At 41.2% G+C, this 27,057-nt stretch overlaps 1 protein-coding gene across 2 annotated transcripts in view; it reads right to left on the bottom strand.

Annotated features, from left to right (window-relative positions):
- GRM3 (glutamate metabotropic receptor 3) overlaps nucleotides 1-27,057 on the bottom strand; it is a 44,509-nt gene that overhangs the window by 5,674 nt on the left and 11,778 nt on the right. The window contains exons 2-4 of one of the 2 annotated variants that reach the window (XM_041413385.1): nucleotides 25,356-26,211; nucleotides 3,945-5,011; nucleotides 288-462 (exon numbers count right to left, since the gene is read on the bottom strand). In XM_041413385.1, coding sequence (XP_041269319.1) covers nucleotides 288-462; nucleotides 3,945-5,011; nucleotides 25,356-26,211 — 2,098 coding nt within the window. The remainder of the gene's footprint in view (nucleotides 1-287; nucleotides 463-3,944; nucleotides 5,012-25,355; nucleotides 26,212-27,057) is intronic. The other variant, XM_041413386.1, reaches the window with a different exon arrangement.

Genomic DNA, 27,057 nt, shown 5'->3' with positions numbered 1-27,057 from the left:
ACCCAGAGCTCTTTACTAAAAGCACCTGCAATAATCATTCTGTGATGACGTGTCCCTGAATGCTAACAGGTACGTGCATCAGGCTGGAGCCGGTGCCCACCAAAAACTTCCTGCTGACTTCAGTGAGCTCCAGGGCAGGCTCTGAGCTGACCCCCATGCGAGGCGGATGAGTTTTGCTCTCCAGACACAAAGGAAATGATACTTTCACAGGGTTACATGGTTGAGCCCACCTTGTCTTTACCTGAACCCAGCACACCCCAGAGAAAGGTGGCAGTCTTGTTACTTACACTGGGAGTAAGTGGTCCCGGTCCCACTGACGCTGAACCTGTTGAGGTGGAGCCTGTGAGTGACCACGTTCTTCTGGGGCTGGAAAAGGATGATGTGCACTTTGGGTGCAAACAAGCAGCCCAGCACAACAAAGCCACTGAGACTCACGGAGATGCACATGGTGGTGGTTTGCACCTAGGAGAGAGTGGGCACAAAGCACTGGGTTTCAGTATGGAAAGCTCTGAAATGGCAAATATTAGAAATGTTACTACATAACTGCATGAACCACAGTCCTGGGGGTTTGCAATGGTGCAGGCTGGTGTGAACCTCTGCTGCATCCTTATCATTCACAATCCCAGTATCATGGGAATGAGGTGCTGGTGGTGCTCTGTGTCTCTGCATGTCAGGGATTTGTCATTTATTTTGCTCTCCCTCATTTTAGTACAGAAAGGATAGATCTGCTCTCTTTCTCTCCTACCCTTGATCTCTAACTTGATGACAGAGCCCTCTGTAGTGCTTGTCGTGCAATATCTGAGTAATGCTGGCTGCAGTGGGAACCAGCTCACCCAGTGTACATTATGTGGGTTTACATCAGTTGTCTCATGCAAAGCATCTACCTGAAAATCAGTTTAGTCTCTAGTTCTAGTCCTAATCAGACAACTCGAGTTGCAGAAATACAGATGTGATTTGGAGTAAAGATAATATCTAATGACTGTTTTTAGACTGGGGGTCTGAAAGGCATCCTGATTTTGAGACATAATTTTTGGGCTCAGAAATGAATTGTTTGTAAGGCTGCAAGATTTTAGAATAGTTGCCTTGGGGCATTTGTCAGTGTAGCTTTCCTGGCACTGTCTATCTTTTATCCTTTCATTCAATAGTATAACTAGCTGCCAGTTTACTGCCTCATTTTCTGTTTATATCCTTTCTTCCAAGTAGATTCCTTAATTAAGATGTTGAATTAAACTGCTTTAAACTCTATTGCTTAATTTGAATGATTATACATCTATGGCTCATTTTTCCTTAGTTATACTCCTGCAGTCCTTTTACATTAGCCTTCTTCCATGGGAATGCTTCTCATATCTCCTTGTCAGAAATAATTGGTGCAAATTGGAAAATAGGGTAGGGAATGTACATTGTTGCTTTACATATACACTAGCACAATTGGTGTTTTATCATCAATGAGGATAATTAATGTGGTCATTTAATAATTGCTCTTTGCACATCATGGATGTTGCAAGCACCAAGGAATGTGTTCAGCTTTCATTGGGTGAGTGAACATAGAAGATCCAACAGAGCCTGTGTGATAAAGGAATGGCTTAGCTTCACATTCTCCTTCACCTCTCTGCATTTTCTCCACAGACCTACGCTGTCAGGTGGATATTGAACTGCATTCTGTATGGGTAAGAAAAGAAAGGAGTTTCTTATAAAACAAGAGTAAATTAAGCTACCTTTATTTTCTTTAGTTTCAAGTTACGTTTTTTTCACTATCAAAGCTCTCTTTCCCCACCCTGCTTTTCCTAGTGTTTGTGCTGCCTGGAGCAGCTCAGCTGCGCTGACATAATTATACACTCAATCAATTAAATGATTTGGGTTAAAAATAGCTCCATCCCACAGGGTTCCTTTTAATTCAGGTCACTCCAGTGGTTCAGTGTGTAACCTGTACTCACAGACTGGACTGGTGTGCTGGCAGAGTGGAGGAAATCCCACTAGACCATGTGTTATGCACATGGAGAACAGGGATGTGTTTTGGGACAACCAGCACAGCTTCACCAAGGGCTACAGATGTAATTTATCTGGAATTCTGTAAAGCCTTTGATAGGTGCCTCCCAGCAGCATTCCCTCTAAACTGGAGAGGTATGGATTTGATGGGTGGGCTGTTAGATGAATAAGAGATTGGTTGGTTGGACATCCAGAGAACAATGGCTCGGAGTCCTGATGGGCTTCAGTGACAAGTGGTGTCTTTCAGGTGTCCATATTTAGACCAGTCTTATGCTATATCATCATAAATTACATAGATGAAGGGATCAAACATATCCTCACCAAATTTGCAGATAACTCCAGGCTGAGTGGGGCTGTTTCTAAGGCTGTTTATTGTGATACTACCAGACTAGGGCTACATTAGGATGGCACAAGCAGATTCAGAGTCAACATGTGACATAGAAATTAATGGGCTTTTCAAACGAACCCCAGAAGTGTAGACTTGTCATGAAAGTACCAAAAAGATGTTAAAAGCATTTTCTGCTCTTTTTGTAGTACTTGAGTTGGTTTATTTGGAACCTTGTATATAAATTCAATGCCTACAAGTGGTTTTGAAAACTCCACTCAAGAGATAAGGCTGTAAAATTCTGCTTGAACAATCAAGTCATGCTCCTCTTGGCCATTACTCTCTGTACTGCCCACTCATGTGACTGTCTGCACTGATATTTCCCTCCTCCTGTGTCTGTCTTCCTGATTGCTTTGGGTGTCCAGAGCTGTTCCCTAGTGCCTTCCTTAAACTTTTCCTTCATTAGCTTCAATCCATTACTTGCTATTCTAACTTCTCCTGAGACTGAATAATCCCTTCCTCTCGTTTTGTTGCCTTGAAATTATTTATGGTCTGTGATCACGTCTCCCTGGGTTTACTCTTGTCTAGACTAAATATATTTAGCTCTTTTACTGTCACTCTGCATGTCTCACTGCGTCATTTGTTACTTATCCTTGTTTTCTAGAGGTTTTCCGTACATTTCAGTACATTTCCAGATGAGTAAAATAGTACTAAATATATTGTTCCAGGGTGGCCACACTAAAAATATGTTAAGTGACATTATTAACTCCACAGTTTTATATGCTGTTTCATGTACACACTATTGGCAATAACATCCCCCTAAGGTAATCTACCTTTCTTCTGGGCAGAAAGTTGAACTAATTCTCTGCAAACTGCTGCAAGGGCTAACTCCCACAGTCACTTCTCACATCGTAATAACTGTGAGATTTCCAGTGGAGCAGATCTGAATCTTTTTTCTGAGACAATTTCCTTCTGTTCAAAAATATGATTTTATTGAACTTGAGGCTTTGCAACACTATCTGACAATTTAAACAGTTTAGTGTTTCTAAAGTTTGCTAGTGAAGGCTGACCAATACTTGCTTCTCAGTGATGTATGTGTTTTATAAAGTGCACAAAGATTAAAAAGTTCTGTACTTAAATAGAATGTTTGTTGAACTTTTTTTAAACATCCCTGTTTCATAGGAAATTTTGAAATTTGATCCTTATATTTTTTATTTGAAGGAAATACCATGTTTTAATTGCAGATTCTTTTGCAGAGGAGACTGGTTAGTACAGATTTTCCTTTAAGCTCAGTTTCTGCCAAATAACTCATTGTGACTACTTTTAGGTAATTTACTGGGTTTTTCTGTTAGGACTGTGCCTTCAAATAGTGATGAATCCAAATGAATACTTAATCCATATGTCATGCCTCTATTGCAACCAGACTAACAGTATTAATCCCTTCTAGCTCTGACTGCACATACTAATCTTGAAATTATAGTATGGTGAGCCAAAATCTGGTAACGTTGAAAGAGAACTTGTTTGCATGGGACCCAGGGGACAAAAAAAAAGTGAAACAAAGCCTTAGTGAATGCTGACATGGTCCTCTAAAGTGCTGCATATGATTTATGGAAACAGATGTCCAAAGACTTACTCTGTAGTCACTGGATGTCACATAAAATATAGGGAGAAAGGCCAGCCAAATGATGCATGTTGTGTACATTGTGAAACCGATAAACTTGGCTTCGTTGAAGTTCTCTGGACATTTCCTGGTTTTGAAGGCATACACAGTGCATAAAACCACGAGGATGACATCATAGGTTAAGGACATTAACATACTGGAATCTTTGACATTGCATTTCAGGATGACAGTCTCTCTCTTCTCGGGAAGCGTGTATCGCCTGGTGCCCGGCGCCTCCAGGATCAGCCACACGGACACCACCACCACCTGTACCAAAATGAGACTCAGGCAGATGAACACCTGAGAGCTGGGGCTGATGAACTTGGGCCTCTGAGCACCGTTCTTCACGCCATCAAATATTCTGGCAATGCAGTTCGTTTTTGTCAGGAGGGCAGAGTAGCAGACGGCAAAGGAACTTCCCAGCCCCAAACGGCGGAGGGTGCAGATGGCTGGAGAAGGCTTGGCTATGAAGAAGAAAGTCATGCTGTAAGACAGGAAGACCCCAAAGAGCAAAATGTAGCACAGTTCACGGCCAGAAGCTTTGACCAGGGGTGTGTTGTTGTGCTTGATGAACACTCCAATGACCATGAAAGTGCAAATAAAGCCCAGGCATGCAATGGTAACAGGACCTATTGCCCAAGCATCTTCCCACTTGATGTAGTCTTCTGGTAGGTCATAGCAGCCAGTCAGGTCAGCTGTGGGCCATTTTCCAGGCCCACAGTCTGCACAAGTGAATTCATCAGCCAGGTACTCATAGGTTTCACAGGGAATACAAATCCAACAGCAGACATCTCCTGGCTGCATATTCTTCATCTCATTAGGAGCACAGGGGTCGCTGCACTGGGAGACAGGGACAGAGCTCCTGGACCAGTGGATGGAGTCTACCTCCAGTGACAAAGTTTCTGCCCACTGACCAACCTTCACGTAGGAGTATCTGTCTCCAGTGAACTGGAAATTGAACACGTTGTATCTTCCTATCCCATCTCCATAGGCGTCGAATTTAACCATACTGTCTGCATCATTGGGAGGGTTGAATGGAGCTGTGGGGAAAAACAAAAAAATAAAGAAAGAGAGAAATGTTATTACCAAAGCTACAGATGAATTTTTTTCCATCCTTTTGGCAAGCACAGGCACCTGACAGCTTGTAGAATACAATTCAGTTGTCAACAGGTAAGTCAAGAGGTTTGTGTCTGTCTCAGTTTTGAACTTGGAAGAAGAGCTCATATAATGGAACTCTATTTCACTTTACATTTATAAATCTAAGATGACCAATGTCCTCACTTTGTTTTGTCTTGGATACAGATCAGTTCTCTAATTATTTCTACCAGTATCCATCACTGCTGTCTCTCACATTTTCCCTTGCAAGAAAGAAGTCTGCTTCTGAGTCTCAGCATTTTTTGGTGAAACTTGGCTGCCATGATATAAGAAAAATTAAATGGTCAGGTCTTTAAATTACAGTTTTGATGCCAACAGTCTGGAATGCAGTTGAATGGAGGATTCATTTCAGGATGATGGAGAAATAACTGTGAAATCTTCAACAATTTCTTACTACGTCTTTTTCTCTTCTCCCTGTGTTGTAGGAAGTTTTAAGTCCTTTCTATCTTGCTTCAGTTTTATCAGTTTCTGATATTTTTTGTATGGTCTGAGCTCCCCAGCATGTGCTGCTTTGGTCATGTATCTTGTTGGGGGAACAGATGACAAAACCATAAGCTGGATCTGGGACCTTCTGTGAAATCAATATTGTAACACTTCTAACTGGTAAGCTCTGCAGAGTTTTGTTTTTCCTCCAGTTGAGGCTTACCCAGGGAATGAAGACATATTAAAAATCTGTGAGGAAATTGCATTTACCGTGTGATTTATTGGTCATTTGCTGTAGCATCAAAGGTAAAAACTTTACAGGCAGGAAGCAAAAGGACTTTTTTGCCATTGATAAACAATAAAGGTGGTTTTATTTCCCAGTGTCTTTGGCCACAGAAGTAGTTCCACTGTCATTGCTGGAATAAATCTCTTTCCCTGCTTTTGTGTCCATACTGTGCTTGAGCTTGAGCAACATAAGGGTGTAATGCCTTCCTCCACTTCAATCTCGAGATACTTTGGCTTTCTTGTGGTAGATTTATTTAGCTTCTTTGTAACACTGAGACCAACTTCTTTCACCTTTATTCCTGCAGAGCATTACCTTATTTTGCAGTACTCTGGCTAAGGTCAGTAAAGGGACACTGGGTTTTGGACAGAAGCCCCAGCTGGAGGGTTGAAATTGTGATCTGCACATCCCCAGGTGCAACACTTGGAGGGAATTTTTCCCCAACTTTCTGCTTATTGTAGGGCAAAGTTAGAATTTAATTTACAGCCACCTATACTCTCTTCTGAGTCAAGATTCTACTTGTTCTCATCCCTGCCCTCTACTGCTCCTTCCCACCTCAGCTGTGCCAGCCACAGTGGTGGACAGCCTTGGTTTGCAGGATTACAGAATCAAGGAATTGCAGAATAATTCAGGTAGGAAGGGACCTCCCTTTGATCCAACCCCCCTGCTCAAGCATGGCCATCCCAGAGCACATGGCACAGGATTCATCTAGACAGTTCTGGAATATCTCCAGTAAGGGAGGCTCCACACCCAGTCAGGCAACCTGTGCCAGTGCTCGGGCACTGCACATAAAAGAAGTTCCTTCTGTTCACGTGTTTCAGTTCCTGTCTTTGCCTCTGTCTTGCTGCCATTGAGAAGAGCCTGGCTCCCTTCAGACACCCACACACACTGATGAGGTCCCCTCTCAGCTGTGTCTCCTAAAGGCTGTCCCTCAGCCTTTCCCCATAAAACAGATGATGCAGTACCCTTATCATCTTTATACCCCTCTGCTGGACTTGCCCCAGGAGCTCCATGTCTTCCTTATACTGTACAAATTAGGACTGGGTAGCCTAGGAATCTGTAAGAAGTTATTTTATCTTTTTTTTTTTTTTTTTTTTTTTTTTTTTTTTTTTTTTTTTTTTGTCACTGTTGGTATCTAGTTTTAACACTCTGTAGTCCAACAAGACCTTGGAGAGCACAAAAATTAAGAGCAGCATAATCTTCCCCCAGATGGCCAGTCCTGCTGGAAGTGACATGCTCTAAATTAAAATGGTAGATAAATTCAAAATATAAGTCAACAAGAAGAATATGAAGCAGCTTTCCTCCTCTACCTCCTCCTCATGCACAGGCATGCAAGCTCCCTCATCCAGGAGCAGCATTAAAACGAAATCATAATGCAGCACTTAACAGCTCCTCAATAATGTGCTGTCATTGCCAGTGTCTTATTTCATTATTCATAACTCTTATATAGATTGTAGAAGCTGTTAACACAGCAGCCCAGCTTTAAGAGCCAGTTTATTCACTTCAGTGTTATCCAGGCCAGTTCCTGAGGACTGAGAGCCTGTGACTGCTGCTGGAACCAGGCGAGCTGCAGGTCAGGAAGACAAAGTGCAAACTGCTTCTTTGACATCTCCTGTCAAGTGCATAACTTGAAGGCCACAAGCATCCCAGAGCAAGTAACCTGAGGGTCTGAAACACCAGCACTTTTCAGGAAAGTATTCCTTCTGTATAACATGTTTAACAACTTCTTATAGGAGTTCTGAGATAATATTTGTCATTTAAATAGAGAAAAGTATTTTCCTTAGATTTTGCAGGTAGGTTCAGAAGGCAAAGCAGGTAATCTCACACAGAGTAAGCTTGAAGCTCAAATATAATTGCCTTCCATAAGGCTGTTCCCACGCTACAAGAAACAAAAGATTTTTGTAGGACAACATGTTCTAAGTTAACCAAAGCTTGCATCTTGAAACATTCATTTTTAGTGGCTGCTGATAGAGGAAAATAAATCACCCTCTTTTAGATGGAAAGGATGAAATCATTTAACCAAACATTGATGTATTAAATTATAGTATGGTGAGCCAAAGCCTACAAATGAGCCCACTGGGTGGCAGCAATTAATATACCCACTGATTACATATAAAATCACTAAGGCATTTTAGCATTTCATTTATCAACATGTTCTAGATCCTGTAGGACCACTTCCAAAAAGCAATGTTTTCACAAAATATGATGTAATCATAATCATAAAATTAAAATGCTTATACCAAGAAAGGTGCTTATCACAAGAAGGCAGGATCTTGTGTTTTAGAGTAAAAATAACAGTTTCTGCAAATTGGTTTTCCCAGAGATGATGTCAGGCTGTCATAAATCACTCTGCAAATTCTTTTATATATCACAGTTTTTAGAGAAAACCTACAATTTTTATAGCAGGTATTTCTGGCAGGTCTATTTCAGAGTTGTAGCTCAGCTCTTTTACATTCATCCCATGGGAGAGGACAGACAAGAGTCCCTGGATCTCATCAGCTGCTAGCTAAGAGGCTGAGTGACAATATGAACTTTGCCTCCTTTGAGCCTTTGAATCTTCTTCCCTTGTACTTCATGAAATGAATTAGTCCTGTGTAAAGCAGTTATACAAGAGGAATTTTGTAGAAGTTACCAAGGAAAATAAAGGATAACTGAAAAAGACCTAAAGCAGAGATGCTTTGTGCTCCAGCTTGCAGCATTTCAGCAATGAAGATGCAGCAGCAGTGACATTTAGAAGAGCAGGAGGGCAGCAGGCAGAAATCTTTGGAACCCCAAAGATGCAGGCAGCTCAACTCTGTCTGCTCCCTGGAGAAATCCTACTGGAGGAGAGGATTCCGTTGTGCAAGTGGAGGACAAACTCCTTCAGCTTCAGATAAGAGAGGAATAATTGCAGATTTATGACTGTTTTAGTAGCAAATACATAAGATAAGAACATAAAATAACATCATAGCTTTTATGTAGTGAATTATGTCATTTGTTTCCATCTTCCTAAGTGGGATCAATTTTTCCAACAGTCACATAACTTGCAAAAATGTGCTTATCTGCTGTTGGAAGCAGGTGAGTTGCTTTTGTTTAGAAATATTTAATATTTTTTGTGTCAGTGTTGTACAGCTCTTGATGACATGAAAAATTTCAGAAAGAAATTTCTGAAGGGGAGATTTATTTTATCTTTGGGCAAAACCTTTATTTGAAGAAGCAGCATGAGAAATATATTTAAATACTTCTAATTCTGCACAATGCCTCGGTTGAGTGAAAAACACTCCAGGATTTTTTAACAAGGAATGAATAGATGAGGAAAACAAAGCAGTTTTCATCCTAATTAGGCACTGGAAATCTTTTAAGAGGCTGAGCAGCCTAGGGAAAGATGTGTGTCATCTTAACTGGCTTGGAATCAGGCTGGGTTTTGTTTGTCAGCAACACCTTTGGGCCAGGAAGGATATTTTGCACAGTCTCTCATGTGTCTGGCACAGATTTGAGTGTGTAGATATTGTCCTGTAAAAAACATCCTCAGTAACACTTCCTGGTAGGAATGACAACAGATACCCCTACATCTAAGAACATTTTTCATGTCCACTGAAACATGCCTCTCTTCTTTGTTTGCAGAGTGCATTCTTTCTGAACAAGGCACAGACCACAGAGGCACAGCTCACTAGCTAGGAGGCAATTCATCAACAGCAAGGCTTGATGAAAGCACTGCAGTTTTTCAGCTTGGCAGTTGGGAGATTTCAGTTGGTTCAGAAAGAGGTGCAAAAAGGACTATTGGGTGCACTGAATGTACCTTCTTCCACAGCTTGTCTGCCCGAAAGACTATGAGGAGATCCTGATTAAATAGAAATGGAAGAGTAAAGAGAGAACAGGCTACAGTTTATGAAAAGTTGAGTAAAACCCCCTTAGTCTCACTAGGTGGTGCTGCAAAAACTCCAAACTCCTGATTTAAGGCTGAAAAATAAGAAATTTTTTATGTAACAGAAAAATATTTTTTAATCCCCCCCTTACTCTTCCTGTTACATATCCAGGGCAATGCCTTTTAAAAACATTTTAATGGAGAGCCTAGATAATAATATAACAGGATATGTTGTGTTTGTCCAACAGGCTCATCTGTGTGTGTGATGCCTTATCTTGAAAAGTATCAGAAAAGACCCTGAGAATGCACATTTCTTTTCATTCTCTTTTATTTTTAGCTCGATATGGCTTGTGGAGGTCAAAATGACTTATTTCTGCTTGGCTGAACATTTAGACCAAGCAACAGAGACCTGATGCACCCACTCCTGTTTCAGCCTCAGCACAGCACAGCTGGTTTCATACATGATTGACAGAAGGCACGTTGAAATTTGGCAATTTAGAAGCTGGTATGGGGAAAGATCAGAGTGAAGTGTCACTAGATTGTACCTCTCCACAATTAACAAAATACTAGTTTCCACAGAGACCAGCCCTTTCAACCTCTGCACCACGGTCTCTGGATGTGTTTGGGTCATAGGCAGGATTACTTCTTCTCATTTAAGAAATGAATGCAATGAGTGAGACAGATTAGTCCCCTAAAAATGTCATTTTCCTATCTGTGTCTACAGATTTTCCATTAGGTTTATGGTTTCTCTCTTAGGCTAGACACTTGCTGTTGGGAGTTTTGTAACTAGTCATAGACCCCCACAACTTTTGTGCTGGTCAGAGACAGAAATGTTTTCCTAAGGCTTTGTTGCAAAGATCTATCAAGGGATAGATGTGGATGAGTTAGTTATCCCAAACTTGTGTCTTACAAAAGAATGAGTATTGAGTATTTCTAGGGTTCAGTGTGGAGTGGTGTCTAGAACAGCCCAGCCAAACTGTTCTTTTTCTGTTGACCACCAGGACGTGACTATCTGAAATACATCCAGTATTTATGTACCTGAAGTCAAGTGAGATGAATAGCACCAAGGACTGGGACAGAAAGGCTCACAGCTGGAGCAGCGAGTGGCTGCAGCATGTCCAAGCTCTCTGCAGGGTACCTGAGAGCAGGTGTCTCACAAGCTGCCTGCCCAGGCTGCTGTGGGGGCTGTCAGAGAGAACAGCCCAGGAACATTTGCAAAATAAGATAAGAAGGGTCTGAAAAGCTAGAAGAATTCCTTCAGCTTGTCATTATCCTCATTATCCTCAGCTTGGCTAAGCACAGAACTCCCAGGCTACCTTTCCTGTGAATTGCTTGCCTCAAGCTCAATGTTCTGCATTTCCAGGTACGTGTTGTCCTCTTGCTTGTGTAGCTCTTGGGCATAGGTGTGGTCTTTAGGATGTGGGGAGAATGAAATATATGCTAAGTTACAAACCTTCATTAAGAAAATTATGAAATTGCCCTTACTCCTTTTAAGGAAATTTAAAGAAAAAAAAGAATTTAATCTTTCTTAAAGCATTTGGATTTCAAGATATGGAAGGTAAAACCATGTCAAAATTCTGCACTTACTGTATTTCTCCTTAAAAATACAATAAATGTCCCCTGAAATTAAGAATATTTCTTGCAATTTTTTGGTTAAGGTTGTATTAGTTTAACTTTAAATAAAATAAATATGTATGGAAAATCATCCAAGGTGTATTTCTTTTTTTTTAAATAAGTTTTCTAAGTTGATAATTAATATGAGCAATTCCTGAGATTCCAACATAGAAATGCCTTTCAGATGATACCATTCTTTTAATTTAAGTTTATCCACTTAAAGAAATGGTTGTCACAAGAGGCAAAATGCATGCAATGTAATTGAAACCAGCAATCAACTTGCAATTACAAAGGAAATTAAACCATGACTTCAAACTGCCTAACTCCCCCCTCAGGCCAACTCCCTGTTTTGTACTCAGAAGCAGCAAGGGGAACCCACTCCCATTATGAAGAATTATGGCCACAGTTCAGGGTGACAGCACATCAGCTCAGGAGCTGGAACTGTGAGTTCTGGGCTGGCCTTTGGTAGCTCCTGAAATGTTTTGATGCAGGGAAAATTTGAGTTGCCTGGTGAGTTCTCTGTCAGTTGCTGAACATTAATGTTGGTCTCAGAGAACATGATCGATTTTTTGGTTGTGACTTTCTGCCAGTTCAGGGGTTATGGGTGTCCTGTGTCCAATCTGAACATTTGGCTGAGGGACATTCCCATGTATCCTCAGAGCTGGGAACTGATGCTGCATCTTTTACCCCAAGTACATCCAAGGTGCAGCTGGAAGATATAGAAGCTGTGTTTTGATTTTGCTAAAATTTACTTTTGGACTAAATCTGGGACATGGTTATATCACAGGGGCAGAAACCTTTCTCTTTTTGGAGCCACTGTTCCATGGTGTGCTAATTCCACCCCCAGACTGCATACGTAGCTGTCTAAGGAAGTGTTAAATACCTAATAATATTTTTGCCTTTCTTTATCAGCCTGAAGGAAATATGAATAGATTTAGTTATTAAGATATTAAAGGAAGTTGGTAAAACATTCTCTCCTCTGTGGGGACTTAAGGATTAGAGACGTGTTTCCAGACACAGCTCTGAATAATTCAGTTAGATAGTTTGCCCTTAGAGATCAGAAGCAAATGAACCATGAAATAGACCCTCTGGCTGTTATTTCCTAATTGACTTGATATGAAGACACTCCCAGATCAGGTGGACTGACATAGATTTAATTACTTATACTGCAATGCTATTATTTAGTAGTAGTAATATTGTAGCTGTGACAGTCCAAGATACAAGAAATTTCAAGGCAGTATTTCTTATTAGTTTCACAGATGGAAGAAATGCACAAGCTTTCAGGCCCAAGGTTGCTCCATTAGGTCACCAGCACCACTGCTCAATAAATTTGACCTCCATTCATTTAGAAGGAACAACTCTGCTCAGAGTTTAGTATATCAGGTTTTTATTTCCTGCTGGAAACACAATTTCCCTTTGCAAACAGCCTCATTACTATCCATTTGCAGAGTAATTGCTGAAAGCTTTTTGTTCACTTCTTTAGAACTATAGAGTTCAGAAACAGAAGGTCTGATCGAGATGCAAGACAAGATATGACAAAGAGATCTTATGGCAAAAGCTTATTTTTTTTTTTCAGATATGTGGGCAGTCTAATAAAGGTATTGCCTCTTCTTACAAATCTTATGACTCTATGCTATTATTTTTGTTAAGCAGCTACTGAAAACTCTCAGCAATCACCCTACAAATTGCTAATAATGAGGTAATTTGCAAAATGAAATTGTATTTGCAGTAGGAAAATAAAACCCTAAGTAGTGAATTCTAAGGAGTGCATGTATTTGAAATAATTGAAGCTCAAATTTATTGAACATTTTGTGGAAAAAAAGGAGCTGTAGAATGCCTCAGAGGTGGAATAAAGACACAATACCACAGTGAAACACAGGAATCTTCAGGCTCAGACATATTATGGAGCTCAGTTGTAGCATTTAGCACATCTGACATATGCTGGTGAAGGACAAAGAATTGGAGTACGGCTGGAAAGGTGAATATTTCATACATCACATGGTGTAAGATTCTGGAGTGGATCTAGGAATATAATACATAAATGAAAAGTTACCTATATTTCATGAACAGACGTTTAATTAGAGTGTCTATTTTGGGAGTTCAGTTTTCTTACATATCTGCTATGGAGAGTGTAAGGAAATTGGGACCTCCAAAGGTGGGCTCTGGCTAATGTGAGATACCATCAGGAAGGTGTGTAACTTCCTCCATCAATAGTTCTCCAGTTGTACTACAAAAGTGTGTCAAAGAATACTTTATTTCTCCACCAACAGAGAAACAAAACTAATGTTTTCAGTAAGGCCCATCAGACACATTAAGTGTGCTCATCTTCCTTTGTAAGGGTATGAGCCTGGTTTTTATTTTTACTCTTTTCCATATAATAAGGCAGTGGCTGGAAATGCACATTTACTGAAATTGCAAGTTAATTCAGTATTCAACAGAGTCCATATCAGCCGACCAAATGCTGAGTCAGCCAGAGAGGGGAAAGTGGGCTTCTCACAACAATGGATTTCAGAAGAGAGTCAGAAAAAGTATAACTCTTGGCTTTTAAGGTTATTCCTGCATATCACACACAAGCTGCCGAGGTAACACGTCATCTCTCCCGACATCTTCAGTGTTCATTTGCATGTGTTATGCTACAATGCACAACCTGCATGTCCTATTAATACTTGCAAATTCTTCTGTTCTCAGGGATAAAAGATAAAGCTGAGAGCACAGAATAATCTTTGCTAATGCTTTTCTCCACTGAATCAGTTCAGCAACAGCAATCACTGGACCTCAGGGGAAAATGTAAAATGAAAATGTTGATTTATTTGCCTGTTTTATAGTGGAAGCAGAGACACATTGATAGGATTCGACTGATAAAATGTTTCAGAGATCTAGAAAAGACATTAACAGTACTGCCTCAAACCTTCCTCTGGCTTGAGATAATTTCTTCTCCAAAAAGCCTTTAAAGATGGGCTTTTTATTCTTTCAGTTACTGGAGCATTAACTAGCCATTAGCTATTTATTCAAATGGATGTGCAAATGTAATAGAGGAAGTTTAACAAACTTTTTCAGCATATTTTCATCAGTTCCCAATACCAGTTTCATAGGGTTTTTTTAGCCACTGTCTGGTAGACACCTATCCTGGTACAGAAGGCCAATCTTTGACACAAAGCTGATCACTCAGAGCAGTGATCAGCTGCTGCATTCATAGGGCAATAGAAAAATGTCATGGAAAAATTTTAATTTTACAAAAACTCAGGTAAAATTTATTTTTTGGGGTACATGGTGTATAGTTATTTGTGTCAAGGGAAGGAACCACAAGAGCACAACCTTTTGTTGTTACAGGCAATGACATAGTTGCTGCTTAGTGTAGCCATGATATTATGAAAAATCCTTTGCTGGGATTTTTCCTCTCCTGAGAAGCTGAGGAGCCTCAGGAGAGAAATGTAAACAATTACTATCTGCTGCTGTGGAATGCAACAGGTGCATCCATGATTGGTCCATGTGGATTGTTTTCCATTGATGACCAATCACAGCCACCTGTGCCAAGGCTGTGAGCAGTCACAGGATTTTGTTATGCTATGCTGTTCTATTCTTGTTGTAGCCTTCTGATCTCTCTGTTCTTTAGTATAGTCTTAATGTAGCATTTTAATATAATATTTAACATAATAAATCAGCCTTCTGAAATGGAGTCAAGCCTCGTGTTTCCACACACGGAGAGTTCGCCACAACAGCTTAGGCTAGAAGAGTCAAGCAAGCCCACCTCATAAATTTCTGCATATGATCAGGCATGTCTTGGTGTTTTGAAGCAAATTTAAGACTTCTTGTAAAAGTTAGAGGCACAGAGAAAGTTCTCTCACAGGAAGAGAGCAGGACAGTTCTGTAGCAGAAGCACAGGGAGATGCTTGAGGATCCAGAGCTGCACTTGAACAGTAAGTTACTGACCACTACACAAATTCAGCATTGGGAAGAAGGGAAGATGGTTTTTAGGGCATAAATAACAGAAAGAAGAGCATGTTTGCAGCATGTGCAAAACATCCTGTGAATCGTGAATAAACAAACGCAGTAACAAGAAGGTACAAGGTCAGTAACAGCCTCTCCAAGAAAAAAAACAGGGAATGTCCCTGATTGTGGATGATGGAACTCACCAGTGCTGCTACCTGAACACCAGGAGGTTTTCCCTTCCTTTTGGTGTGTAAAGACCATTGATTTTGGATATGCTGTTCACTCTTTATAAATGCAGTCTCAACAATCATACTTCATGTATTATTTCTTATTACAGAATTGGGTTAAGCAAAGTAAAATTTTTAAGAACAGCGGGTGAGTGCTCCTGTGAATGTGCATGTTCATGCCTCTCTGTGTATTTTCCAATCCATACCACAAATGTGGCTAATACTGGCTGACAGAATTATAGTGGTATCAGATGTAGCCCTTAGGAATCACATTCCACCCTGAAAAATCCATATTCTCTCAGCTGCAGAGTTACATGGGATTTCTATAGCATGTAAATTCTGTGTGAGGACTCTGTTCAAGCCTGGGCTTCCCTCAGATTTCTCACACCAGTATTTTCCCTATTTCCTCTGAGCACAGAGCAATCCCCTCCCTGAATAAAACTATGGTGTTTCTTTCACCAAGCCTCATATTTTGTCCACAGAACTGGTAAATATTTCTTATGTACAAAGGAATAGTTGCCTTAGCTTATTCCATCAAATTGTCTGCAATCTGTGTACAGCAGCAAGTAGAAAAATGTACTGCACGAAACCTCCATTGAATTGAGGAGAAATTGAAGATGCACGTTTAAAAAGTGAACATCTCTCAGCCTTCAGAAATGGTCTTGAATTTCTCTTGTAGGAAATGTGCTAGATGTATATGTGTCACTAGTCTAGAAGAGATGGGATGATTCATATATTGCCAAGTAGAAATATGGGCTTGTGCAAGAAAAGCAAAACTCTAGGAGATGGAATTCAGATGCAAGACTGAGGGGAGGGGCCTTCAGATTGTGAGGTACAATAAACTCTGCTTTCCATCTACTGGGTGTGGATGATGAACCACCATTCTCATCCCCACAGCTTCTAGCTCTGAGCTGTTCTTCACATGCAGTCAGGAAAGAGTGAGTTTTTGTGTGGAGACCCTACATCCCAAATTACTGATCTTGGTAATTTCTTTACAAAGTACATGCCTTAAGTTTAAGGATTTCTATTTGGAAACATGGTCCTTTCTGATTTAGCACTGAACCCCTTTTTATCCCAACAGTGGGCAGGTGAGCTGTCCATGGATAGAGCAAAAAGCAAAAGAGCAAATCAAAAGATTGCTCCTGCAGCCATGCTACAGCTTGGATTTCATGGACATTTCTGTTAAAAGTTTCTCTGCCTCTGATATCACCGTGCATGAATTTTTCCCCTTGCCTTGAAGAATTTTAATATTCTTTGTCTTCACGTGTTACATGCTCAGTCAAATACACTTTCAAGCTAGGAAGAAGGAAACAAAAGGAAATGACTCACCCAGATAACGGCAATGAAATGTATTTCTACATTATATTCTATACCTGCTAACTAAATAACCATAAATATTGCAGCAATGCCAAGGCAGATATTCTCTAAGATGCTTTTAGAGGTGTTTAGAAACTTGGCTCTGACAAATGAGTAAATGAAAGTCACACACATTTGTCTGTCAGCTCCATCCAGTTTGCAGTTGATGGGAGTTGTGTAGAAGGTCAGCTTGTGAAAAGCATGCATATGTAAAAGGAGTTTCTGCTCCATGAAGATGTAGAGATGGTTGCTGTTTGGAAAAATGGGAAGAATTTTGGGAAAAATTTGTTAGTGGAAAATGTAAACAATGGCTGTTTTCAGTTTGGATTGAGTTTCTTTGTCCCTTTTTATAGAGAAACAGCCCTGTATCACTGAGTGGTGGGGATTTTTTGCACTAGGAATCAGAAATGGAAAAGACAAACTTGAATGGAATAGTTCAGGCTTTGCAGAAAGCTGAAATAGATTCACACGTTTATCTGGGCTGCAGTTTACAAGTAAAAATACAGCAGTTGGCTTGGGACAAGTTTGTCTGCAAACTTGCTATGTGGAATTGATGTAGGGTTCAGGCCATGATCCATGTCTGGATAGCAGCACCAGGCTGGGCTGAGTGTCTGTGTCTCACTAATGCAGCTCTCCTGGTCTTGTCCCTGTTTCTGTTTAACCACTGCTAACCTGGAAATATTTTTGTACTGTGCTCTACTGGGTGAAGAAAATATCTTTCAGGGATGTTGTGAAATTAAGGTTATTTAAAGGAGAGAAGATACTTTTCTATAGAGTATGCTTTCATTTCTGCCCTTGTAGTATAATTATTAGCTGCCAGCAAGGATATGGGTTTTGTAAAAATATAATATTAAGTTATCTTTGGGATTAGACATCTGGATTTGTGACTTTCTGTAGTTTTCTTCATAATCTTTTTGAAAAGATGAATTTTCTTGGAGACTCACTGGAAGGACAGGGCACACTTAGATTACACAAAAGAGTAAAATGGAATCACTGTTGTCCTCATCCTCGACACTTCTGCGGTCATGTTCTGAGCACAGCCTTTGTCTCTGTCAGCCCCTATTGCAGTATCTCAGCATGCAAGTGAGGCTAACTGACATTAGGTGTGGAAGTGACAAAGTGCTCTTCTGTAGCAAGAGGTAGAGAAGAATCTGCTCTTTCCATGGGCTTTTCAGAGCCAAATTAGATGCTAAAATGTAAGGGATAGGAATCCTGAACCAAAGTCTTCTTTCTCATCTGACATCTTCTCCTTCAAGGTCACAGGAAAAAGCAGACCTGACATCTCTTTACTTATGTGTAAGCATTTATCATGTGTATATCTGCATGAAAAATAAGAATATAATTCCATGGTATGTCCTGGGTTGCCTTTCTACTGTAAAACCCAGTAGGACTGGGAAAGGGAATGTGCGTTGTTGGGGGATGAAAATGTTGTATGAGATTTCCTGCTCCTCTGAAGACTTGTACTGACCCTTGGTGTTAGGGATTCAGATATCATTTGCCAGCACAACAAAAGACAAAATAATAACCATTATAAAACAAGCAGCAGGCAAACACAGGAGTCTTAGATTTAGAGAAATTAGGTTACCAAGCCTTCTGTCTCTCAAATATGTGATCTGAAATAAAATCATTGCTGTTTGCCAGTCATGTGTTTCTCCACAAACACAGGGTGTCTAATCTCATCCTCATTTACACACTCCCATGGATGCTGTGAAATCTAGAGATTTATGGCTGCCTAAAGGCTACATTATTAATAGGAGATAAGCAGCTGACTATAAATTACATACAAGGCATAGACTATATAATTTTATGTTCAGTATTTCATAGCTCAGCTGAAGTGGTGGGTTGTTTAAATAGTCAAGTAGAGGAAACCGAGATGGAGATCCAGTTGCAATTTTAGGGATGCCAAAGTACTTTCACCTAAATATGCCACTGTAACAAGTTTGGGGCTGTTGCTGGCCTGTGGTTTCTGCAGGCTTTCCAGGAATGACACCCAGCTGGGTAAAGGCCAAAGGCAACACACTTCCAGAGACTTCCTGAGCACTATGAAGAAAAGCTGTTGCTGCTTTGCATCCTGCTAATGCTGCATTTCCCATCCTTCTGTCCACGGGAGCTCAGTGCCCACGTCAGGCAGAGAGCAGTGGCAGCCAGCAGTGGTGGCAGCAGGCAGTGGTGACAGTGGTGGCACCAGGAAAAAATACCTTGTCCCCGAGTTAGAGGGGGAACAATGGCCTAGCACCCTTGGGCTCAGCTGCTGGAGCTTATCTCAAGGAGTAAAAACACAATTCAACCTCTGCTGCTGCTCACTCAGGCTAATTACTGTGATTTAGTGACAAAGGAGAGCATGAAACAGCAGCTTTTTGTGATGGTCTCTGGCTTGATAGCAGACACCATTAAGAGGTAGGTCACTGACCTGCCATCATGGTGAGAGAAGTTTTAATGAAAATTTTATTTGGAACATGTGCCCTAGAGATGACAACACCTGTGCCCCTCTGCCAGCCCAGGTATCCAGTTCACAGGGTGCAGTGAGTGGCACACAACTCATCAGAGTGCAGCTAGTTGCTTGCCATCATGACACCTCAAACCTAAACTAGGTGTTGAAAAGGTTCTGTAATATTTTATTTTCAACGACTTTACATCTATAAAGACCTGAGCAAATTCGTCTGATTGCACAGCTGCCTTACCTTTCAGCAGGAAGTTAGCCTAGAGACCACCCAATCTGCTCTCTTCTTTAACTTTATGATTTTATATATTATGAATCTGTAGTATACACCAGTAAAATCTATATAAATGTGTGCATTTATATAAGCATAGAAATATATTAGTATATAAGTATAGAATTATATTAGTATATACACATACTAAAATTTTCAGGAGGACTAAGTAGAGATTGGTTTGTTTACTCTTGGAGGGAAAATTTACCCCAAGTAAAGGAACAGCAGATCCCATGATGCCTCTAAAGAGAAAAGAAAGGAGAAAGTAGATGGGACCATCAGGATTACCAGGCCATCAAAATCTCACTGCAGCTCTCTGTGTATTTACACCAATGTAACTCCAATACACAGAGAACATGGGAAAAAACTGTGCAGGTTCTACTGTTCCTCTGCTCTGGAACAGCAAGTCTCAAGTGTGCTTTCAGAGACTGTCCCCTAGCTTGCAAGGTTTTAAACACTATGACACATTTGTGGTCCCAGGAAAAGGCAGTTATTTTTTCCTATAAATCCTAGACTTCTTTTTTCATGTATATCTTTAATTAGTATCTTGGGGAATTCACTCATTTTCCTTTCTTTTATTAGCTACAAATCCATCATGTATTACACTTTTACAACTTTTATGATTAACAAGGTAGTGGATGCCTTCTGCCCATGTGAGTTTTGCTTTCATCTGAAAGAGTGTTCTGGTTTATTCTACAAATAAGCATCACGAGGAAAGCCATGAGGCATGAGCCTCGCTGCTGACTGAGTGCTGAAGGCAAGGGGGATCTGACCTGGTAAGAAGGAACTCCTTGGATGAGGTGGTGGAGTAGCAGGGCCATCTGCTGCAGAGCCTGGGCTTTGAGCTGTGGCTCTGGCCTTCACAGGTAGTCCCTGCTGTGAACTCATAGCCAGCCTTTGAAGTTTCTGCAGCTGTAATCTGGTTGTGATAGCAAATGCAGCGTTCCTTTGGTCTGTTCTCCAAGGAGCCTGGCTGAGCACTGAGTTCTGAAGTGCACTTCTGACAGGAAATATTTATGGCTAAATCCCAGAGCAGGGACCATGCAATGCTGCTGTGCTCAGAAGTAAGGTGACATCTGCTTGTTGCAGACCATGACTTAAGCTCTTTCTTACTTGGATGGAACAGATACGATGGAAATGGCCTGTGAAATTGTGTTCCCACAACAGAAGTCACCAGTGTTCCAGAATAAATGAGAAGGTGAATTTGTGCTTCTGCTTCATATTATTTCAGTGTTGACTGGGGCAGAGTGAGTAGGAAGAGAAGGGAAAAAATGAACCACATAGAAATGTGAGACCAGGTAAGAATAGAAGTTTTGTCATAAAGTCCAGTGGAGGAAAGGGGACAAATCAGACCTGACTTACAACCCTTTTCTCATTTGGAGTAGTCATTCTGGTTAGCCAGGGGAGAGGACTTGCCCAGGATAAGCTGTTTTTGATGATACAGGTTTTGCTGTAGAAGAGATAGATTTCTGAACACAAGACAAAAAGGTCCATGACAGTGATTCTAGTAACTCAGGAGGGAGAAAAGGATAGGACAAGACACTGAGGACTTTATACATGCATTGCCTAAGTTTTAAATGATCTTTTTTCCAAGTCTAGTACTTTAACCAAATTCCTCCAGCTGTGCAGGTTCAGAAAACTGCATAGGACATGTGGACATGCGTACATGCCAAAATCCAACCCCCCTCTGCCCAGATGCTCCCCCACTAGACTGAGGGCAGGGGTAGTCCTGTTACAGCATCAGCCCTGCTAACTGGCGTGGGAAAAGCTGGAGCCCAGCCCTACACTCCTGGTTTATCCTGCACAGCCAGATAAGGAACACTGGAACTAATGCTGGTCTTCCATTATCATGGCTACCCTTCCTCACCCTTCCCTTCCAGTCCAATGTCCTGGAAGAGCAGCTACACCAGGCAGCAACATGTAGGGCACAGCTGTGCAGGACCCTGCCACTTTTTTATCCCAAATGATGGACACCCCTCTCACACTGTCCTGGCACTTGTCAAACGTGAGACTTGCAGCAGTGCTTTGGGCAGTGACAACACTGCCTTTCTGTGTTGTGCTGGTGGCTTAAACGAGCTAAATTAGTCAGCATGGCTGTTTGCTGCACTGTCCCCTCCACCCTTGTGAGGGATCAAGGCTTCTGGATGAGTGGGTTCATCCCTGGATTCGCAGCCCTCCCAGGAGCCCCTCTGTATGCTGCCCTTCACCAGGCAATGGCTGGGTATGGTAAGAAGTTGAGTTTACTCTGTGCTCTCTGCCATGCAGACCTTTACTTTTGTTCAGCACTTCTTTGTTGTTCTGGTAATAGAAGTTAACAGCCTCTTGAACTGGCATCTCTTTATCAGCAGAAAACCATCACGATTTAGAACATCAAGTGCTGCACTTGTGCCCTCAGGAGGGAATGTAGAGGATGGGAAGATCAAGAAGATGAACCAGCCTATATCTCTTTGAAAGGCCAAACAAACACTGAAATTGAGCGAGAGCATTTTTCTAGGGGCTGGACTTTGCATTCTCACATCCTGCTGCTGGAAGCTGGAATTAGGCACAGGTATTTCTTTTTTTCCTTTACTAGAAAGATTCAGAATATCATGATATTTGTCACATGCGTCTTACTGACTTGCAAGAAAATTATGTGCCTGGTGTATCTCACAGACAATAAAGAGTGAAATCTCACTCTGTCTTCATCCCACACTGCAGTTCTGTGGAGTTATTTTGATTTGATGAAAAAGGAGAAATAAGTAGGAACCCAGAGATATTAGTGAAATTACCTGTCACACAGCATGTCAGCAGCAGTAGCAGCACAAGGATGCAGAAATCCTGCCAGTCCCCTACAACCACCCTGCTGTTAGCTGGTCCCTGAATATTTCCTTGCAAACCACATTATTGCTGTTCCTGGGAGTCTCACTTCAGGCTTTCAGCTAAATGGCAAAGTGAAAATAAACCTTAATCACTCTATACTCCATCTGTAGTCAGTAGCAAGAGATGTAGGGGCAAGTCATACCTCACATGGGCTGGAGCACACTGTAAGTGCTATTCCCCTCCATTAACCATAATCAAAGACTAATCAAAACTAATTTCAGTGTGAAGGGTAAATGTCTAAAATTGCTCCATCCCACACCAGTCATGGGAACACACCCATCGTTTACTGAGACTGGTGTGTGTGAAATTCATGTTCCAGCAAACTGGGATGAGACAGGGCCATTTGCTTGGTTCCTTCCACCATTTCTTTGCTTGATTTCTATTCTTGCAGGGCTTATCTATGTGGACCCCTGCCTTTTAGCAGAGCAGGCATTGCTTCAATAGCTGCTTATGTGTCTGCAAATATGGTTAGCACTGTTCTGTTTCTTGCCTGCTTCCTTGTGGTGGGTCTGGGTGGCTCCCCAGGCTTAAGAGGAGAGAACATCCACAGCCTGACTTGGTTGCAGGGCAGCTGCTGGACTGGTAACTTCCATGTCACCCTCTCTCTGTGATGGGAAAACATTCTCAGGTTTGGAGATGAGAGCATCATTGATCAAATTTACCATGCAATAAGGTCCTCATACTGCATTAACAACACACACAAAGATTTTCTTCAGCCAGGAAAGAGTACAGAATAATTCTTGGTCCCATAGAAATCAATGACAAGACTTATATGTATTAAAATCTCACATATGTATTAATTCTTCACACCCTTCTGAAAGGAGTAAGGGATGGAAGACTTGCTTAATATGTCACTACAAAAAAAAATCACTCACCTGCTTAAAAAATAATTATATTAAAACAGGGATTCACATTGTAATGGAAGAACTAATAATAAAGAAAGGAGATGAGCAAATAATGTTGTAAGCTGGTAAAAATGTATATGGAACAAAGCCATTGGAAAAGTACTTGACAGGTTTCTTAATGTTTTAAATTGGAAATGAAAATTAATGGAAAATAATGCTTTTCAGAGTTTCAAAGATTTCCATGCTGATTTTCAATATAATTAATTTGGTTCAAAAAAGAGCCTTCTGTTTTCAAAACTGAAAAATTACAGCCTTCAATTTTTTTTTCCAGCTTGAACAGTTTCAATTCCCAATTCATAAAAAATAAAAGATATTTCAGTCAAAGTTAAAGCTAATTTTTCTGGCTCTAGATAAATAACAATTTTCTGGAGATTTTGGTGAAAGAAAATCAGGGTTATTTTGACTTTAGATGTTGAGTGGAAAAATGCTTGGGTGCTTAAAATATCTGCATGTTAGAAAAATTATTAAGAATCCTATATTTGAACAAAAGTTGCTTAGTCTTAAGACTGGACTCTATTAATAGTATTTTCATTTAACCTCATAAAATTACCTGTAGTGTCAGAAAAATCTTCAAAATAATTGAAGTTTAAAAGATTGAAGTGCCTACTCATTTAGGTAGGCCATTAAAGTCATGAAGTATTTCTCTGGCAGGGACAGAAGCACACCACTGCCTTCCCTCCTGATCAGCATGCCAGGAATCAGCTCCCATGAAGTGCTGTCCTCCTAAAACCAATTGATTTCAACAATTCAAAGACATTCAGGTATCTCTGAGGATAAGTGCAGGCAAGCGAGAAAAGAGCTTCTATGTTGTAAGTGCTGTGAGGAGGAGAAGGAGAAAGGATTATTCTTAATTTCTAGAGGTCTAAACCTGAAAAGTTTGCTTCATTCTGCCTTGAGTACTTGGCTACAGCAGCTGCACCCCACTGGGAGTTAGAGAAGCACCAGGGATGTGGTTGGTAGTATCTAGAAGTAATCTGAGTCAAACACTGAGAAATCTCTAAAGGAGGGAAAAGTTCACGCTCCAGTTTGACAGTTTTACGTAGTTTTCAGTGTTATTAGCATTGTACAATTACTGAAGATCTCTTGGGACTGAGCATGCTGCATCCTACACATGTTTATCCTTCAATTCCTCTTGGAGCTAGCTCTCACTCAAAGCACAGCATGATGGTTCCTTACTATCAACTCAGGCAGTTGAGGTCATCAGTTCTGTAATACACAGAAATTCAAGCTCGACCTAGATGCTTCAGAAGAAACTCAGACATGAAGAAACAAAAAAAGACAGGGTGTTCTACACTTTACTTCTTTCTTCTGTAGATCTATTTAGCTTTGTTGAGGTGAAATATTGTAATGGCATAGTATTAAAAAAGCTAAACTCAGCCTTATGTGGTGGCAAAACCACAGAGGTGCCATGTGCTGTGCAGTCAGTCCCCATGATGTTTGCTCATATCATTCCAGATTGACCACAGACCTGCATTTTCTGCACATGTTTAATGTAGTTTTTTATACTTTGCCATTAAGCCTGTGGTTCGGTAACAGGTAATGGCACTGCCCCATATATTTAAATAGTTTATATACATCTGCTTCTATGACAGGAATTATTACCTTACTATTGCAAGGACATTAGCCATGGTCCAGCAATTATGTAAATTTGTAGCAAAGTGAGGGAGAGAAGGCCAAGTCTTGGCATGGGATTAGCAGGCGGCTGCCTGGTGTAGCAGGTGGTGAAAGGACCATTGGCTTTCAGACATGCCCAACCTGGCTGTGAATAAAATGGGTGTTGGTGTGTGGAATTTTAGAGGATGGAGTGCAACATTGCCAAGACCAGCTGTTGCCACCTTCATGTCTTCCTTCTGCTGGAAGAAGGAGGAGCATCACCCTGGCTTTTTTAGGGTTCTCATTAAGCTCTTCTTCCTTTTCCTTTCTGCCTTCCTTTTCCACTCTATGACTGGAGTGACCTTGCCTGTGTACCACCCTGAACTGTGTAAATAGTTGCTACCAGGAATTTGGCTGGCTGTTACCATGACTGATAAACAATTCCTTAATTACATTCTGTGGGTACCAAAAGAGAAGGCATTACCTGTAAAGTTTACTTTCAGGAGATAATCTTTGTACAGCTTCCTGCCATCCAGATGCTTCATAGCATCACAGAGTTTGGTGGTGTTTGGGCAGAGAGTCCTCTGCATTTTATGCAAGGCATGAGCCATTGCATACACAGCATTCACAACAAACATGATCTTGGATTCTTGCTCATAGTTGGAACTGTTGATGGTGAAGTGCTTTTCACAAGCCTTTCGATGCGGTTTCCGGTTCTGCAGGTTGCACTGGAATTTTTGCTCCCAGAAGTCCTTGAACCAGGGGTTGCGCCTGTTGTTGTAAGGGCTGAGACTTTGGAAGTACTTGTCAAACTCTTTAACTGGATGGGAAGCCAGCTCCAAGGTTATGGCCCCGGACGCAATGTGCTCGTTGCCCTTGACGATGCTCTCCTGCGCTCCCCACCCGTCGCTGGCAATCCAGGTGAAGGACACGTTGAAGCGGTTGGCGGCCGCGATGAGCTCCCGGGAGTCATCACCTCGCATGAAGAGCACCACCACCCTGGCGTTGGGCTTCTGCAGCAGCTCCCTGATCACGCCGTCGTAAGACTTCCTGATGTTGGACCGTCCCACTTTCTCGGAGGTGGCGATGCAGATGTTGCGCAGGCGAGCTTCCTGCTCAAAGGCCTCGATCCCCGTCTCCCCGTAGTCTCCTTCGGAAGCCACCGTGGACACGTAAGTCCAGTTGAAAAACCGCAAGATTTCAGCCATGGCTTTCGCTTGGTAGAAGTCCGGGGGCACCGTCCGTGCGAAATAATCGTAGCGGGATTTGTCACTCAGCTTGGCGCTGGTGGAGGCGTAGCTTATCTGGGGGATCTGGAAGAGTCTGAGCAAATTTGCCACCTAGAGACGAAGTGGGGTGCACAGATTATTAAAGAGGGGTATTTACAAAATGGAACAGAAACATTTAGGGAAAGGCACTGAGAGTGTTTTATAATGAGAGATGTTATGACTATCACAGATTGAGAATGTTGATAGAGGATGTTGACAACAAACTCCAGGGAAAGCATTGCACTGAGCATATGCACAAAACCTGTTCTGATGCCCAGTTAATTCCCTGGGTCCTGCTGGGACTGTAATGGACCTTTGTTTTCATGAAACTCAGCCTGTTTAAACAACAGATAATTAGACCCAAATGGACAATATTTTTCAGTTTCAGTGTGTGTTCCTTACTAAGGCCTGGGGATTTGCATGCCTTTGCTGTTCATAGTGGGATTCCTCTTCTCCAAGATTCATTGTATTTGATGACCAAATGCACTAATAAGACAGAAATTTCCGTTTTGTGCAAATATCACAAATATACAGGCCTTTTGCAGAACTTTTTAATCTCAGTTATTCAACATGAGTCCCCACCTCTCCTATTTTTTACTCATTTAAACTTTTTTTCTGAGATGTTCTGGCTGCAGACCAGCTGAGATGGCACATTTGTTGCATGTTAGTACTCTTCAAGTGTTTCACAATGTCACAGAACCACAGAATCACAGAATCATTGAATGGTCCTAATTGGAAGATACCCTCAAGGATCATTGTAACCAGCATTTAAGTGAATGGCCCATATGGGGACCAAAGCCATGACTTTGGAATTATAAGCACCAAATATATGCTCTGCCCAACTGAGCTAATGTCATGTAATGTAATGACCTACAACCCTTGATCACATCTGAAAAGAAATGAAGAAAGGTTATGGCA

The sequence above is a fragment of the Onychostruthus taczanowskii genome, unplaced genomic scaffold, assembly GCF_017590055.1.
Source record: "Onychostruthus taczanowskii isolate IOZ18803 unplaced genomic scaffold, ASM1759005v1 scaffold41, whole genome shotgun sequence".
Taxonomy (NCBI): Eukaryota; Metazoa; Chordata; class Aves; order Passeriformes; family Passeridae; genus Onychostruthus; species Onychostruthus taczanowskii.
Note: the sequence above shows the minus strand (reverse complement) of the source record. Positions and strands in the feature narration are given on the sequence as shown.